Below are 19,024 nucleotides of genomic sequence, written 5' to 3'. Positions count from 1 at the left end.
TTTCTTTTCTTAGAGCTTATTACTCCATGCCCCGCAACTGGAAGACTTGGTGTTACGTGACTCTTACTCTTTATTCCATTCATTTCCCTAGTTTGTTTATATATAAACTTTGCTGTATTGGTATTTTTACTTACTTCCCCATGTTATGGTGTCCAGCTCGCTCTTTTTGCCCTTTTTATAGCCCTTTGTGAAACTACCTTACTTTTTTATATTTCATTAAGTCCATTCTTTAAGGATTTTTTGCTGTCTTATATGCCTTATTCCTTTCCCTAATTACCGTTTCATATTCCCTGTTCCACCATGGTACACTTCCCCTATCTTCAGGCAGTGTTGGCATCCTAGGAATAGCTAGGCTGGCTGTCTTTATGATTCCTTTATTAATATTACTACAGAATTCCTCAATATCTTCACAGATCCATTACTTACTCACATATTGCTCACTTCTCTTTCCAAAGATTTTTCCAGTTTGCTTTTTTAAGATTCCAAGTGGGGATATCCTTTTCCTTGAGATGTAATTAATGTCAGGATGTGGTCACTAGCCATTCCCACCCCTCTGTCAATTTCACAGCTGCATTCACTCCCTATGGTCCCAGATCCAGACATGAGAAGCTTCCATCAGCTGTATTGAACCTGGTAGGTGCTCCATCATTGATTGCTAAATTATTCTCTTCAAAGATTTGCTCTGAACATTTTCCATGTTTTTCTTACTTCCCTGCAATCGGTTGTGACTATTCAGATCACCCCAGACAATGAGTGGGCATGTGACACTTGCAATGAATTCTTTCAGGTCCATAGCCTCTAGTTTCCTGCATGGGTCATAAACATGATAAAGTCTTAGAGATGCAGAATTGTTTTGTATTGGTATCTCAATAGCATTATCCTTGCTATTTAGCTTTCTAACCTCTATTTCAAGGTACTTCAGGTTCTCCTTAGTGAAAGGGTATGCGTCCCCACCTTTTCCATTTCTCTATCATGTCCATATAGACCATATCCTGGGATTTTATAGTCTCATTTTTCTATTAGCCAAGTCTTGTATGCATATTAGATCAGGCTTTGTTTTCATATCAAAAATATTGGTCTTTAATTCCTACCCATGTGCTATTAAGCTGTGGGCATTCAAGCTGAAAATCTGTTTCTAACCGTCCATAGTAGTTTCACTGAGGAAAGTCTGAAGTTGTTCCACTGACAGGTTGCTAGCCTGCAGCTTTAATTATAATTCTCATTTTCTGTTTTCTTTCCTGTTTGAGAACTACAATTGATTACATCAACCATTACTGCAATGAATCTCTTTTCATCCCAATGTTACTCATTCCCTCCCATTAATTTGTTGCAGGCTATTGCCTTTCCTCACATCAGGTTCTCTTTTAGGTATCTCCTAACAGCTTCTGCACAGGACATGTTATTAGCAACTTGGGTTTCTTGTAGTTCTCTAGCTTGCTCCCCTCAGTCCAGCTTGCATATTCTGAGCTGTGTTTCCCCCACAGTTGCAACATTTTTGTTCTGTCCCTTCCTCACAGTCATCCTGTGAATGGTCACCTCCACACTTACTGCACTTTATTTTCCCATTGGACTTATTTGCAACATGACCAAATCTCTGGCCGCTGTAGCATCTCACAGAAAGAGGACTATAGGACTTTGATACCCTAAAGTTACTCTGATATTCTGGACTATCTGGTCACATCCCTCCCTTAAAATGTGACCAGCACAGCTGTCAAGCACTTGCTATCACTGGCTCTTCTGCTAGTTAGCCACTTAGCACTTATCACCTTATCTCCACCTATTCCTTGCTTTCTTTCCTGAAATTTCATTTGGCACCCAGATACTACCCATCTTGTTTCTGTGAGGAATTTGGGTAGGTGACAACTTATTTGTATTTTACTTAGCACCTTTGTCTTAAGGAGTGTCCCTACTTGGTCTTTGTTTTTACATTCCACTAATGAGTCTCCAGCAGGTACCATCTTAGCTCTTGCTCTGTCTCCAGCACTTTTTTGATCCCCTCTGCCATTCTCAGGGGGTTGATATCTCCTATCTTTATGTCCTTATCTATGGATTTTACTGTTAGGTAATTTCCCCCCATTTCCCTTTCCTGCCCTCCTATTTGCTGGTCCTTCTTCTGGGTGCAGAGAATCTCCCCTTTTCTTTTTCCTTGCTGGCATCCAGTCTTCGTCAATGCTTTCCCTGTACTCATGGTCTAGGCTGGTTTCAGTTTCATTTCTCTCATCCATCTCACTCTGCCCAGCCAGCCACCGAGCCAGCACCCCACAGTCACTACTGAAACAGCCTTTCTTCAACCAGAGCCTGGACACTTCCTTTTACACCCCATCGCTTTATATAGGATCAAGGAGCCAATCAGGGATAGCTAAGACCACTGTCAGTCAGATCACATGAGGCGGAACTTCCCCTGCTCTTAAACCACTGCAGATTGTGTGTTGCAAGGAATAATCAAATTACAGGTAGCAATGTGGGGATGTTTGTTGCCTGGTAGCCTATAGACCCACTAGGCCTTACATCATCTCTTCTAGGGGTGCTGCCCAGACAGGCTCTTCTAGGAGGATGATGGTATGCTTGGCAGATAAGGGAAGCTTGACTATCAAATCCACAGTAATAATCACCTAGAGTCTAGATAGGGTGTCTGAAGGTGCTGAGGGGCGCCTTCTTACTAACTAAAGGAGGAAGTGGTCTTGGGGAATAGAGCATCCAGGAAAATATAGGGCTTGAGGATGCACACCAGCTGGGTATGGTCAGGGAGGTATTCCCCTTTTCAGGACAGGGCATTGGCTGCCTTGTTCTGGTGACAGGTGATGGTAAAATAAAAGTGTGTGAACAACAGGGCCCACTGAAGCTGTCTTTGGTTCAGCGCCTTTGCCCTACGGAGATAGTCCAAGATTTTATGATCTGTGTATACCTGTATTGGATGTTGGGCACCTTCAAGGTGGTGGCGCCATTCCCCGAAGGTGGCTTTGATTGCTAGAAGCTCCGTATCTAAAATCTCATAATTTTGTTCTGCTGGGTGTGAGTTTCTGAGAATAATAAGCACAAGGGAACAGGTGCTGTTGGGGGCCTGATTCTTGGGGAAGTATGGTCCCAATTGCAACATTAAATGCATCAGTCTCACTGACAAAGACCCGCATTGGGTCAGGATGGATCAAGACTGGAGCACTGGTGAAGGACATCTTGAGCTGGTCGAACACCTGTTGAGCCTCCGGAGAGTAGGTGAAAGAGGCGTGTTTGGGGAGGAGCACTGTCAATGGGGCTATCTGGTCTGAAAACCCAGGCATGAAGTGCCTATAAAAATTAGCAAACCCAAGGAAGCACTGCAGCTCCTTGATGTTCCAGGGGTGCCGCCCAGGTCCAAACAGCGTTCACCTTCCTGGGGTCCATTTTGAGGCCCTCGGAGACAGGATGTAACCCAACTACTTCACGGAGTGTTGGTCAAAGCTGCCCAATTGTGTTCGCACCATGGGAAGTTCTCTCCGAGGGCTGTCAACCTGTTCAGGCGTGTTTAGTGCCCCTTGCAACATGCTGGGTAGGGGGTGACCCACTGCCTCCATGTCCCACAGGGTTGGCCTTGTACAAGTGTGAGTGGTGGTCCAGGAAAACTCCCAGAATCCTTGGCAAAGGTAGGCAGGACTAGTGGCAGGAGCTTGGGATCCCAGAACTGAAGCCAGGAGTCAGAGCCAGTGTCAGGGTCAAGCTGAGGATCAAGCAAAAATCAGAGTCAGAGTTAAGCCGAGGGTCAGAGCCAAAGACAGAGTCGGGATTGGGATGTGGGTCAAACCCAGGTTTTGACCTTTAATCGTATTTGTTACTCTTCTCTGGACTTTCTCCAATTTGTCCACATCTTTCCTGAAATGTGGTGCCCAGGAGTGGAAGAATTACTTCTCGTGTCTTGCCTATGACACACCTGCTAATACATCCCAGAATTATATTTGCTTTTTTTTGCAACAGTGTTACACTGTTGACTCATATTTAGCTTGTGATCCACAATGACCCCCAGATCCCTTTCCACAGTACTTCTTCCTTCTGCACTCATTTCCCATTGGGTATGTGTGCAACTGATTGTTCCTTCCTAAGTGGAGTACGTTGCATTTGTCCTTATTGAATTTCATCCTATTTACTTCAGACCATTTCTCCAGTTTGTCCAGATCATTTTGAATTTTAATCCTATCCTCCAAAACACTCACAACCCCTCCCATCTTGGAATTGTCCACAAACTTTATAAGTGTACTCTCTATGCCATTATCTAAATTGTTGATGAAGATATTGAACAGAACCCGACCCAAAACATATCCCTGTGGGACCCCACTCATTATGCCCTTCCAGCATGACTGTGAACCACTGATAACGACTCTCTGGGAATGGTTTTCCAACCAGTTATGCACCCACCTTAGAGTAGCTCCATCTAGGTTGTATTTCCCTAGTTTGTTTATGAGAAGGTCATGAGAGACAGTATCAAAAGCCTTACTAAAGTCAAGATATACCACATCTACCACTTCCCGCCATCCACAAGGCTTGTTACCCTGTCAAAGAAAGCTATCAGGTTGGTTTGACATGCTTTGTTCTTGACAAATCCATGCTGACTGTTACTTATCACCTCATTATCTTCTAGGTGTTTGCAAACTGATTGCTTAATTATTTGCTCCATTACCTTTCCGGGCACAGAAGTTAAGCTGACTGGTCTGTAATTCCCTGGGTTGTCCTTATTTCCCTTTTTATAGATGGGTACTATATTTGCCCTTTTCCAGTCTTCTGGTATGTCTCCGGTCTTCCATGAATTTTCAATGGAGTGGCGAGTGGTGATAGAGTCTTACCAGCCCGGATCACACATGCCAGATTCTTTCTAGACTTTGAGTTTAGGGAAAGCATTTTTTTTCACCCAGTGCCTTTCCTGTATTATCATCCCACACTCATTATGAAGTGGGGAGGGTCATTTCCCAGTTAGGGTTGTACATCAGCCTGGTTTTGCACCTTCTTAAGATCCACCCTCCAAAGAGCTGTATTTTATGACTGCTACATAGCTACTGTTGGGAAACAGAAAAGGCACTGCCAGTCCCTCACCACGTTCCCATCACCACCACAGGCACTAAGGGAGAATTTACTCCACTTCATTATTTATGGCATGAACTGATCTCTTGTGAGGGGGTGAAAATTATTCCTTCTCCTACAGGGCACTGAAATGCTGACTATACCAGGATATATTGTTAGAATTAATGGAAAGAAATCTAACAGCAGGACGTTGCCTAAGAGCTCTAGACCACATTGAAAAATCTCAGTCCAAGATTTTAGTTGATGTTTGATTTTTACTCCTAAGACATGGAATGATTCTGGCCATTGCCAGAAGTGAAATATAGCATTTAAGCATCATTGTTAAGCTCTGGTATGTCACTAGAAAGGATATGATAGACAGAGAAATGATCTGATCTGTAATATCAGTATGTGGCTACCAGATAAATGGGCTTTTATAGTAATCACTGATATCCGTGTCGAACACCCTCTTCCCCATCAGAGGAATGTTCTGTCCTCGGACTCAGTTTCCGAGCACTTTGCTCTGAAATCTAAACTTAAAATCTAGCCTTAAAATTTCAGCCTGTAACCAGGAGAGGGAGGGATTTTCTGAATATTTATGGAATTAATTCACGAGATTTGATTAACTTTTAACTCTGTGTCCTTCCAATTCAGTCGCACAGATTTATTGTTCCTAGACTCAACCAATGGCAGACTGCAGAAACCAAACAGCCATCACTGAATTCTTCCTCCTGGGATTCGGGGATCTCCCTGACCTGCAAATTCTTCTCTTCCTGATGTTCCTAGTGATCTACATGGCAACCGTGGTTGGGAACACCCTCATTGTGGTGCTCGTTGTGGCTGACCAGCATCTTCACAGCCCCATGTACTTCTTCCTGGGGAATTTGTCCTGCGTAGAGACCTGCTACACCTCAGCCATCGTGCCCCAGATGCTGGCCAGTCTCCTGACTGGGGACAGAACCATCTCAGTCAGTGGCTGCATCATACAACTGTATTTCTTTGGTTCTCTGGTGGCTACAGAATGCTGTCTCCTAACAGCGATGTCTTGTGATCGGTATTTAGCGATATGTAAACGCCTGCACTATTTAACTCTTATGAATATCAGGTTTTCCTTCCAGTTGGCTGCTGGGTCCTGGTTAAATGGTTTTTTGGGTACTACCATCTTTGTCTTATTCCTATCACAGTTAATATTCTGTGGCCCAAATGAAATTGACTATTTCTATTGCGATGCCCTCCCACTGATAGAGCTCTCCTGCAGTGACACCCACCAGCTCATATTGGTGGATTTCATACTAGCCTGTGTATTCATCCTGCCTCCATTCCTGCTAACCATGACGTCCTACATGTGCATCATCGCCACCATCCTGAGAATCCCTTCCACCACCGGGAGGCAAAAGGCCTTTTCCACCTGCTCCTCTCACCTCATTGTGGTGACAATTTTCTATGGAACCCTAATGATTGTCTACATGCTACCGAAACGTGATACACTGAGAGACCTAAACAAAGTGCTCTCTCTTTGCTACACGGTCCTGACTCCCCTGGTAAACCCCCTCATCTACAGCCTGAGAAACAGAGAGGTCAAGGAAGCTTTGAGGAAAGCATTCAGTAAATGTGGCTTTCGCAAAAACGTGCAGAGACTCTGAGATAAAAACTTAGCTTTGAAAACCTCAGGCTGTCTGGGTGATTTCAGCAATCATCCCCCATTAAAATTAAGTTGAAAAGTCCTAGTGAAAATCTCAGCACTCAGTGTTGTCCACCTCAGTGGAAGGACCAGGGAGGGAGGTGGCCATAACCATGTTCCCATCATGGAGTTATGGGCACTAGGCAGAATGGAGACAAAATTGTAACCAATTGTTTAGATCTTTAAAAAAGCCATTCTTGATCAAAATAAATGTTTGGACAATAAAAATAGTAACTCCTTGTGCAGCAGAGTTGGGAATGTAAGCCTGGGAAATCTGCCACCCCTGAAATTGTGCATATTACCGTCATAACCCTCTGCAAACCAACCATCTTCACTGAACTCACAGAGGCCAGAGGCAAGCAACCAGGCCCCAGCAGTGACCTCTGGACACTTCACCAGGAACAGCTTTATAGCTCTTATCTGGGCTACACCCGGCTGTGACCAGCTCCGTGAAAGCAACAGCTCCAGGCTCACCGGGCCCTTGGAGGCAGGGAGGTTGGGCAAACAAAGAGGTAGACTCACACGCCAGGTCCACTGGGACTGTCCAGGCCCAGCTGGGGGTTTGCCAGGGCACCCATAGAACTGAGGCCATTCCGGGGGTCAGGTCTGTCAAACGGTCACTGACGAGGGACTCTGCTCATGGCCCTGCAGGGCACCAGCTGCTCTGCTTCCACCAGCTGCACAGAGCAGTTCAAAGGGAGGGGACCTGTTACAATGAGCATCCCCAAAACTAACTGCAAGAAGCCCAATGTCCAACAGGGCTAGTTCTGAGACTACAGTGTCTAGTCAGCCCCAGGTACCCCAGGCAGCTCTGCTCCACACAGGGCCCTTTCCTCAGGGGGTGAGGTAACTTATGGTGAGAGGAAGCGGCGACCACCTACCAACGGGCAGAACTCCTGTGATGCCAAACACGGCAGTGCTGGCTCAGTCACTGGGAGCACGTCAGGGCTTGGCCAGAGGCCGGGGAGCTGGGCACCAGTGAGAACTGTAGGGCTCCGACTCTGTGGAAGGGATTTCAGAAGGGACCTGACAGAGCTAGTCACCCAAATCCCTTTGAAATGGGAGATGGATGCACATCACCTTACACGCCTCTGAGAATCTCAGCCTGGAGAGCCACTGGGAATCTGTCATGGTAGCTTCAATCTGTGCATTTCCATTGGACACAGAGCCCCCATCAACAGAAAGGCGCTGGATGGATGGGAAACCCCTGCTAAGCCTTTGAGAGCTGCTGCCACTGTATGCGCTCTTGTAGCCACTAATGTTGCATTCATTTTTTGTACGATTTTGTTCCCAGTGGCTTTAGTTTGAAACAGCACACACCTAGCAGTAGGTAAGAAATGAGGAGAGATGCAGTTATGCTGTCTAGGGCCACAAGAGGGCAGAGAGGACAGGTGCAGCTGTGCTGTCCAATGAACAGCAGCCAAAGTGGAGGGGCAAGAAAGGAGAAGTTATGTTGCCAAAGGACCAATGGAAAGGGAGGTGAAGCTGTGTAACGGTGTGTAAGTGCTGAGTAGAGAGCACTGAAGAGAAGAGGACCTCTGTGCTGCATAGTGAAAGGTGGATAGTAGCAGATGTTATGGAGTGAGTTTTGGGCTGTTATATTAAATAACGGCCACCATGTGACATGATGGTCTCTTCTGTCCTTAAACTCTATGAATTGCTGATAAATGGGGATGGGTGGTAGGGGAGAGGATTGAGGGTAGGGAGAGTGTTCCGGGGGGTGGGGCGTGTCAGGCCAGAGGGAGGGGAGAAACACTGGAAAGGGATCATGGGAATGGATGGAAGGGGGAGGGGGGGCTAAAGAGGTGGGGATTGTCAGCTCCACATTCCCCTATCTCGTTTGAAGCCACCACCCCTTTCCCTTTCCCTTCCCCTCCCCTACTCCTCTCTAGCCTGGGTGGTAGTGGGGGGGAGGAGAGATGCCTCTTATTCACAGCCCCATTGCTCAGAGCAATGGCTGGAAGACAGAGAGGGACACACCTCAGACAAAGGCGGGAAGGGGGTGTCAGCAGCTCCAGGCTCAGTCAGGATCTCAGATACATAGTCTGGGAAATGTACTCAGTGTGTCAGCTAAATACAAGGTGGAACAGATTGTTTAACATAAGTAGTTAACATATTTCAAAGGACTGCTATAGAGTGATCTCTTGGTGAAAAGTGTTCACCCAAAGGTGATACAGTGTTTGTCTTTTATCATTTTTCTGTGTCAGTTCATTTGAGAGCATAGTGATTGTCTGGTTTCACCCACATAGCTGTTGTCTGGGCATTTGATTCACTGGATGAGGTACACCACATGTCATGATAGGCACAGATAGGACCCATGGATCTTGAAAGGTGTATTGGGGGAAGTATTGCTCATTGTAGCAGAGGAGATATGTCTGCTGCTTTTGCATCTATTGTTCTGGCAGGGTCTGATGCGGCTTTGAGTTGGTGTGTCCTGATCTGTGGGGAACTTGCTTCTGATGGTGAGGTTGGAAAGGACGGGGGGTTGTTTGAAAGCCAGAAGTGGGGGTTCAGGAAAGATTTCTTTCAGAATGTGATCCCCATCAAGTGTGGATTGTAATTGTTTAATGATACTTTTCACAAAGCCTTCACTCTACATCTGACCTCTCGGTCCTCATTCTCAAAAGAAATCTGCACAACCCTGTCAAAAGATGAGCCTGGGAACTTAAATGCATAACTTTGCAAGACACTAAAAATCATTAACTGAATAGAGACACTAGATTTATGGCTTATTACAACAAACTGTAACCAACTAACCCCCCCCCCCCCCCACACACACACACAGAGTTGCATTTCCCACCCTCCCTCCCATGACTGGTGGTGTGTGTGTCATAACCATAAGGGTAGCCTAAAATTCCTCCTTACCTGTAAGGAGGAACCTGGTTGGCACTTGACCAAAGGAACCAATGGGGACAAAAGATACTTTCAAATCTGGGCGGGGGGGAGGCTTTGTTTTCAGTTCTTTGTTTCTGTGTTTCTTCGCTCTTAGGACTAAGAGGGACCGGACTTCAATGCATGTCCTCCAAACCATTCCAAACCAGTCTCTCAACTTGTGAATTTTCCCTTTGCTGGAGGGAAGTTTATCCCTGTTTTGTAACTTTGAAACTAAGGCTTGAGGGGGTTCCTCTGTGTTTTGTTCATCTTTTGTTACCCTGTAAAGTTATCTTCCAACCTGATTTTACAGAGGGGATTTTTACCCTTTTTTTAAAAAAAAAAAAATCTTCTTTTAAGAACTGATTGATTTTTTTTTCAGTGTCCAAAGATCCAGGGATTTGGGTCTGTGTTCACTTTGTACCAATTGGTTAGGATATTGTTCTCAAGCCTCCTTAGGAAAGGGGGTGTAAGGGCTTGGGGGGGGGATATTTTGGGGGAACAGGAACTCCAAGTGGTCCTTTCCCTGATTCTTTGTCTAAATCACTTGGTGGTGGCAGCATACTGTTCAAGGACAAGGTGGAATTTGTGCCTTGGGAAAGTTTTTAACCTAAGCTAGTAAAAATAAGCTTAGGGGGTCTTGCATGTGGGTCCCCACATCTGTACCCCAGCGTTGAGAGTGGGGAAGGGACCCTGACAGGTGTTAATCATAGAATAATAGAATATCAGGGTTGGAAGGGACCTCAGGAGGTCATCTAGTCCAACCCCCTGCTCAAAGCAGTACCAATCCCTGACTAAATGGGACATTTCAACTTGAATGGTCCCCTGAAATGTGTGTGAACTATTTATGATAAATTATCTGTTCCACCTTGTACTTAGCTGTGACACCGAGTACATTTCCCAGACTGAAGAAGAGTTCTGTGTAAGCATGAAAGCTTGTCTCTCCCACCAACAGAAGTTGGACCAATCAAAGATAACACCTCACCCACCTTTTTTTTCCTCTCTCTCTCTCTCTCTCTCTCTCTCTCTCTCTCAAAAAAAAAAATGTTCTGTTGTTTTCAGTTTTCTTTCAAAACCTTTGAAGGTGGTTTGCACTGTGCTCCTTTCTACTCAGCTGAGGAAAGAGAGAGGGGCCCAGACTCACAATCCCCGCCCCGCCCATGCGCACACACCTCCTCTCCACCCTGCAAGACTCTCACTTCCCCATTAACCCGCTGTTGCTGGGGGGAGAGGAGCTCCTAGATACATAGATTTTAAGGTTAAAAAAATCCATTCTGATCATTTTAGTCACATCTTCCGCATAGCAGAGGCTGGAGCTTTCCAGCCAGCAACTCCCCACTCAGGCCCATCGCCCTCGGGGGCTGGTGAAGATACCCTTTGGGGGAGCTCAGGGAAATGGTCAGGCCCCACTCTCCGGTGTCGGGGTCGCTGTCTCTATCCCAGGCTGGTGCAGAGATGAGGCCCCAACAAGAAGGGGAGGGAGGTTGGAGAGCCAGCCTGCCCCACGCTCACCCTACAGCAGTGTGCTGTGGGGCTGGGCCCGGCGCCCTGCTCTGGCCTGTTGGCTCTCCCCACTCTCAGATTTGCTGGGCAGCTCATTCCAATGAGTGGGGCTCAGACCTTCGACCACCCCAAGGAGACAAGGAAGGGGAGGGCTAAGGAGGGGGGAAAAGGTCCCCAGCCCCACATACGGGTGAAGGTAGGATGCTGGATGTCAGGGGAAAGGGGTGAGGGGCCCTGTGGGGGGTTCCGGGGTGAGCCCCAGGGGACCGGAGCGACTGAAGAAGGGAGAGGGGAGTTGGTGTAGCCAGGAGCTGGGGGCATTCGGGCTGATGGGTAGGGTAGATGGACCTGGGTGTTGGGGGCCACAAAAGGGCCCTGGGGAGAGTCAGGGTGCTGGAGCAGTGGCAGGAGGGGTTGGGGTGAAGACAGAGGGAGGTGTGGGGAGGGAAGTGGTTTGAGGATGATGGGGGATGGGGGCGTAGGGGTGGTTTTCAGAGGTGTGTTTATTAGGCAATGGGGCTGGGGGGAATGACGAGCAGCGGCGGGGGGTGGTCTGGGTGGGGTGAGGGGGTGCTGTCAGGGTGATGTTTTCTGGGGGTGTTTAGTTGGAGGGGTGTGCCATGAGGTGGATATATGTGGGGAGAAGGGGGTTGGTGTAGTGTGGTGGGTGGGGGATGTGGCAGAAGGAGATTTTGTGGGGTTTGTGTTTCTCCGGGGGTGGGTGGATGTGTTTATTTGGGGATGGGGTAAAAGGGGGTTCGATGGGTTTAAACAGGAGCTGTGGGGAGGGTTGGGGGTTATATGGGGGTCTGTGGTGGGGGTGTTGGCTGGGAACTGCAGCAGGATATTGGGGGGTCTATGGCAGAGGGTTGGTTGGGGGGCTATGGGAAAGGGTTGAGGGGCACTGTGGGAAGAGATTAATTGGGGGGTCTATGATGGGGGTTTGGAGGGGGAAAGGGAAGGGCGGTGGGGGGCTGGGAGCACAGGCAGCCGTGTGGCAGTGCTGATGGCAGCAGCTGGCTGTGTCTGTCTCCCTCCCTCCCCTGCAGCCCCTTCCCCCTCCCCTCCCCTTCCCCTCCCTCCATCTTCCTCCCCACACCGGGGACAGGCCTGGCACGCTGGGCACGCTCAGGATGGACTCTGCCTGAAGCACCACACCGGGCCACGGGGACTCTCCCTGCACGTCCTCCTGCTGGGCAGCCAGCGGGCTCTCACCAAGCGGGAGGCTCACTCAGATCTGGCAGGAGATGAACCCCCTCTAGCCAGAGCCCACCCCTGGCAACACCCATGGCTTGTCCCGGAGCTAGAGAGGATCTTTTAGAAGGAGGCATCCAGCCCTGATTTAAAGACTGCAAATGACCCAGAATCCACCACAGCCCTGGACAAACTGTTCCAATGGCCAATTGCCCTCACTGTTAAAAATGTGCCCCTTCTTTCTCACCCAAATTTGTCTCCTTTCTGTTGCCAGCCATTGGCTCTCATTTCGCCTTTGTGTAGGAGACTGAAGAGTCCCTGGCAACCATCAATACCCTCCCTGTAGGTACTTCTAGTCAACTCTTTGTGGAAGCTTTGCTCACCGTCTCCCTGTTAAGTTACATAGTTTGAGGTTCTTGAGTCTTTCACTGTAAGGTTGGTTTTCCAGATCCCCAAATTGTTCTTGGAGCACAGGTCAGCACCACCATGTTGTGCGACGGACACCTGACAAAATTACTGGACTTGGTGACAGACATTGCAGGAAGGGTTATGTCTTTCAGTCATTCAACCCAGATTCCAGTTGCCATGGACATCACAATTTTTACTACGGACACGTTGCCTACCCCTGTCTTGGAGCAACTCTGAACCATTTACCAAGGGATGTGGTGGAGTTGCCATCATCTGGAGACTTTACAGGAAGGCTGGAGTCTCCTTCTAAAAGCTACACTCCAAGTAGGGTCATAATTGATTGACTGTAAATAATGAACACGCCTTTAGAGCAGGTGGACTGAATCCAGGGTCTCCGATGTCCTTGGGAGTGCTGTACCCCCTGAGGCTCAGAGTTATGGGGCAGCTGTGTCTGATTCAAAGAGAGGGGCTGAGAGCCCCAGTCAGAAGGATGCACCTCCCTCCAGCCAGGATTTAGGTGCTGAACTTTGTGAGGGGGCGGGTTTGGGACACACTCCTGTGCTTAGCATCTCCCAGGGGCTACCTTAGGCGCCTGCCTGCAGAGCACGCCGGCTTTTGTGACTCCCAGTTTTAGCTCTGTAGCTCCCCGTTCATTGTCCAGGGAGCCTGAGTACCTATCTCAGGCATTGTGAACCCCAAGGGTGTTTTCCTTGCCGCTGACAAGCTAGGAGTTGCTCCACTCTAAGTTCCTATGTGAATCACAGAAATGCAGGGTGGGAAGGAACCTTGAGACGTCCTCACTGCCCGGCTCAAGATGACCCCAGTGCCCTGCTATTGACACAACCTAAATCAGTGGTTTTCAACCTGGGATCTGCACACTATGTCTAAGGTTTCCAAAGGGGTTTGCATCTCCATTCAAAATTTTTAGAGGTCCGCAAATGAAAAAAAGCTTGAAAACCACTGACCTAAATGATTCTGTATTGGAATGGGTATTGACAGCAGTGAGATAGGATGTGAGAGTGGTCTGCAGCTTTAATGACGGGTAGGGAAAGTATAGGGTTAGTTGGTATCATGCATGCAACAGCGAAGGGTTTGTTGCGAGACAGGGGCCTCTTGGTGCCAACTGGCAAAGAGTTTGCTGTTTACAAGCAACTCCTGTCTCAGAACTGACAAACTCACTACAACTAATACATCTTTTTCAACATGTTTATCCATAAAGGGTAGCATCCAAGGTGTCTACTGAAAGCTTGTAATGTACTGCTACTCAATTATTGCGAGGTGTACATATAGGGAATAATGTAGCTGTACTAAAAGTTTTGCCCTTATGGTCTTGGAGTAAGAATTAGTCAGCAGGGAATCGTGTCTCGGTGATGGCCCATTTAACTGGGAGGGAGTTGTCATCCCTCCCTGGCTCATCTATTATGTAATGTATCGCTCAATTGTCTACCAATCTAGAACAATCAATGGAAAGGCAAGACACTATAAATATCAAAGCCCCGTGGAAGCGAAAAAGACAAAATAACAGTGAGGGGACGGCCCTGTCTGGGAATAAAGACAAAAGACTGATTCCGTACATGACAGGAGAAAGAGACTGCACTCGTTCACTGAGGAGGTACCTGGCTGAGCAGGGGTGCTTTATGAAAGACCAGGTCCTAGCTCCGTGGGGCCTGCAATCCCTGTGACAGACTGAACTTTGGGGTGAGAATCTACTTTATTAGATAGGAAAGGTGACCATGAGTAAGCTTAGGCCCTAGTTTGTGCTTTATGATTTTGTTTTCTATGTAGCCATTTGCTTCTGTCACACATACTTGTTTCTGTGTGTATCTCTGTTCTTTCTTAAATAAATTCCCTTTTGTTTTACTGTGACTGAACTCAAGTGCTGTGTGACAGAGGACCGGGGGCGGACGAGGTAAGGTGAAACTAAGGAACCCAGCGATCGGGGTGGATACCAGAAGGGGACACTTTGAAGGGACTCAGGAGCTGGGGTGCATCGATTGTGAGGCTACAGGGCTGGTGGAGACCAAAGGAGAGCGTCTGAGCGGCCAGTTGTGTCCGGAGCTCTCACTCAGCCAGGAGAGGAAGGACTCCCTCGTGCTGGAGGCAGGGGGTAACAAGGTGACTCCCAGCCCTGGGCTCCCCGAGAAGCATCATAGTTGTAAAAGTCTGGTTACATTTTACAGGGCCTGGCTCAGCACTGAGGGCCAGGCAGCTGTAGATATACCCGTCCATTGCCCTGACAAGGCAGAGAGGCAGCGTGTGTATTATGGTCATGGGGGAGGGGCAGCATGCACTGAGGGCAGAGTTAAGGTGACATGGGCTTTTACCTTACCCAAAGTTTGAGTTTTGCTGAACGCAATGGTATGGAAGGGCACGAGCTTTCCCCTCAGCCACACGGTTGCTCTGTGATTCCACAGTGATCCTCCCCATACTTTGGTTATAATGAAGTGACTTTCAAACTTTATTCATTGCAGACTCCTAAAAAATTTCCAAGGAAGGTATGCACCCCTCTGGAAATCTTACACAGACTACGGACCCCCAAGGGGTCTGTGGACCACAGGCTGAAAACCACTGGTTTAGTGCAATAGCAGTGCCTCGCAATGTTTGCAGTTGCTACCAGGACTGCCAGGGCAAGTTTTAACACAATCTGCATAAGCATGTGAATTTTAGAGCACTTGGAGTCATCCACTTAACAAGAAGGGCTTCCCAACCTTGGCTAGGGCAGAGCTACCCTGGCACTCCATTACTGTATGAAGCAGGGGGAGAATGAAGGAGAGAGGATCCACCCATCTATCTGCAGCAGATTGGGCTCAGAGAGGTGGGAAGTGGCCCACTCATCTCCCTGAGAGGTTCTCAGCTGAAAGAGAACACCCAGGAGGGCTCAATACAGCCTGAAAGCACAGCTCTGAGGCATGTGAACTGCCCCCATTCACTTCAGAGGGGGTTCCTCTCCCCCCACCCCAGGGCTGGAGGGTTTCTGGTGTGTCAAGCACCCCCCTTCTCAGCAGTGTGTCCTCGGTGCATGCCCCAGGCCTGCCTGTTCTCAGCTCCCCCATCCAGAGGGGCAAGGGCTCCCCAGATCCTGGCCCACAGAAAGGCAAGCTCCACTTGAACCTGATTCAGGTAGGAGGAGACTAGAAGAAGGGGTCAGTCCCCCATAGGCAGGCAGGCAGGGCCCAAAAAATACTGCAGAGCTGTGTGGGGACCATAAATTGGAGTGACCAGGACATCTCTGTAAATGCGCATGAGCTAGCCCTGACCTTAGTACAGACACACACAGACTTTCACTGCCATTCAGCTGGTTGTGGACATCCAAATCCCCTCGGCACTTTTGAAATCTCAGCCTGATCTCCCTGGGAAGGGAGTGACTCAATGCAGGGACACCTCCTCCTGGCTCGGTCTGGGAATCAATTCTCTCCCCATATGGTGCCCTCTTCCATTAGCTGCTTACATTACTACCCTTCCCCATAACTCAGGGTGCTCCCTTCTTGTGACTCAGCCCTCCGGCCAGGTCACGATGTGGTACCCCAGGGTAACGCAGTCCCAGCCGACAAGCTGTCCATCTGCCTTCTCAGGCAGCTTCTGTCCCAACGCCAGGTCCTAGGCCACTTTGCCGGTGGGGGGACCCAGGTACCCTCTGACTAGCACGCTAGGCCTGCTCAGTCTCAGACCCGGTTGCTGCAGCCCAGCACTCTATCTCCTTGCCTTCCCCTGGGTTCACCCCTGGAGCTTCCTACACACCCCTTTGCTACTTCACTCCTCTAGATCTCTTGTCAGACTTCCTGGCTCAGGGCACAACTCCAGGGCTTCTTTATCCCCCTGGATCTCCTCCTTGTCCCAGGCCAACTCTCTTTCTCTCCAAGGAACAACTGCAGACATTCTGCCTCCCAGCAGCTCATTCCTGCATGGGCTTCCTGGCTTGATAATGCTCACCCAGCTCCTCCCACAGCTGGGCTTCACTGCCATTAGGCCCTATCAAGCCCTGGTTTCCCTCCAGGTGCAGCATTGAAGGTTAATTGGCCCTTCCCAGCCCACATTAACCCACTCAGTGCTTGTGTGGGGTGGACACCCCATCACACCCACATACCCAGTGCAATTTTCTTGAGTTCAAAGTCCTTACAAAGAAAGAGAAGCTTGGCTAACCCCCTTTTGCAGATGGGGAAACCGAGGCACAGAGGAGTCATGTGATTTGCTCAGGGTCACCCAGTTGGTCAGTGCTAGGCATGGAAATAGACAGCAGGCTCCCAGCTCCCCAGCCACTGTCTCCCAGGATATAAACACCAAGTTAGTGAAGAAAATGATAGAGCCCAGGATTGTCAAAGGGGCTCACAGGGGCCAGCTGAAATTCCAGGGGAGCTGGGCCTCTATATCCCTCTCAAAGCCCTTTGAAAATCCAACCCTAAGAGAAAAGGAGTACTTGTGGCACCTTAGAGACTAACCAATTTATTTGAGCATGAGCTGATGAAGTGAGCTGTAGCTCACGAAAGCTCATGCTCAAATAAATTGGTTAGTCTCTAAGGTGCCACAAGTACTCCTTTTCTTTTTGCGAATACAGACTAACACGGCTGTTACTCTGTAACCCTAAGAGAGGGGATATTACATCAATGTTTGTGGGGTTTTTTTTTTTTTTTGCATGTGTTTATTCTCCTTGACATGAGACAGGAGAGATTCTCTTGCCGTGAGCACCCTGATAGTGCTATGAACTAAGGTGAATGGAGCATTAACTCACAGAGATACATGTGTGATTAATTCAAAAGTTGACGTGGGAACATGCAGGTTTTTGCGGGGGTTTCCCCAAGGTCAGACTGGCAGAGAGCCTGGGGGGTTTTCGCCTTCCTCTGCAGTGCGGGGCAGGGGTCACTTCCTGGCTTGAACTAGTGTAAATGGTGGATTGTCTGTCACTTGAGGTCTTTAAATCAAGATTTGAGGACTTCAGTAACTCAGCCAGAGGTTGGGGGTCTATTCCAGGAGTCGGTGGGTGGGTGAGGTTCTGTGGTCTGCGATGTGCAGGAAGGCAGACCAGATGATCATGATGGTCCCTACTAGCCTTAAAGTCAACGTGATCTCCGGGGGGAAGACAGAAGCAGCACCCAGCAAAGCCCCCCTCAGCTGCAAGGGGTGCTGCAGGAGGCGATGGTGACCTTCGGTACAGCCTGGATCCATTTCATTTGAAACACATTAATTTCACTGACGCTCTGCTGAGGACAAAAATATTTAAAAAAACAAACAAAAAAACCCAGACAAACCCAAAAGGCTGCTTCATTCTGTGCTCATTAAAATATTCCTGTTAGCAAAGCTCCTTCTAAAAAGAACTCTCTCCAATGAGCCTTGCAGTGTCCGTGAGTGTATGGAGACCGACAGGAGGACACACTGGTCATTACAACTTTGCATGTCTTAATGAGCACTCGGAGAAGGGCTCAGGCCAGCACAGGGCTGGGCCCGGCCTGGCGAGCTGACAACCCTCTCGAGGAATTACGGGCCAACAGCAGAAACAAAGTTACTCGTTGCTTTAATGGGTCCCGCCGCGGGCCATTAAAATGGCAACACTGCCGGGAAATGCCAGTCTCGGTGGCAGTCTCGTGGGGCTGATTAGAACAGAAACTCAGAGGCATTGATTAAAGTTAGACAAAGGAAGGGACGAGTCTGTTTCTATGCAGATAGCCCCGATGGGTAAAGCCAAAGGAGTCAAGCCGTTCATTCCCAGTGCCCGTGACAGGTGATCTCTCCCTTCATAAATTCCATCAGACCCTCAGGTAGTGAGGGAATGTGATGGGGTGGGCTACAGTGAAACAGACATATAAACAAACCTCAGTTTCCCACGAGGTTAGCAAAGGCATCACCGCCCAGGGGCAGTGAGCAAAAGGCAATTCCAGGTTTCTAGGCCTCCGTGACTGACGGGCATTGCTGTCCTGCCTGCAACCCCTACCTCTGCCGATGTCCTCGGTCCTAACCCACAGCCCCCTTCTCCCCCACCCCGTTCCATCTCTGGGCTCACACACACACAGCTGTGCTGCTGCCCCTCCATCCCGACCCGCAGCCCCCTGCGGTCCCAGCCCTGACTCCCTGACAGCTCTGCTGAGGGATCTCAGCCCTGACTGACAATACCCCTGTTGTGCCCGTCCTGACGCTGCCCATACATCACAGCAAGGAGCTGTCATTGCTGCTCTGCCCCAAACACACAGCGCTGACAGTTCCCATCCGTCTTGACCCTCTGCGATCCAAGTCCACCCCCCACCAGAGCTCAGTCAATGCACCACAGTTGTGACCGGCAGCTCTCCTCCTGCCATGCTCCTGCCCTGTCCGCAGCACGCAGGCGAAGGAGCCTGGCCCAGGCCCTGCGTCCTC

The 19,024-nt window shown here is 48.9% G+C and overlaps 1 protein-coding gene across 1 annotated transcript; it reads left to right on the top strand.

The window, feature by feature from the left end:
* The first annotated feature begins 5,711 nt into the window (after positions 1-5,711).
* On the top strand, positions 5,712-6,668 carry LOC144274347 (olfactory receptor 6N1-like). The gene has a single exon (XM_077833107.1). The coding sequence runs from the start codon at positions 5,712-5,714 to the stop codon at positions 6,666-6,668; it is 957 nt and encodes a 318-aa protein (XP_077689233.1).
* The last annotated feature ends 12,356 nt before the right edge of the window (positions 6,669-19,024 follow it).

Source organism: Eretmochelys imbricata, chromosome 14, assembly GCF_965152235.1.
Source record: "Eretmochelys imbricata isolate rEreImb1 chromosome 14, rEreImb1.hap1, whole genome shotgun sequence".
Classification (NCBI taxonomy): domain Eukaryota; kingdom Metazoa; phylum Chordata; order Testudines; family Cheloniidae; genus Eretmochelys; species Eretmochelys imbricata.
This window is presented reverse-complemented; position numbering and strand designations above follow the sequence as displayed.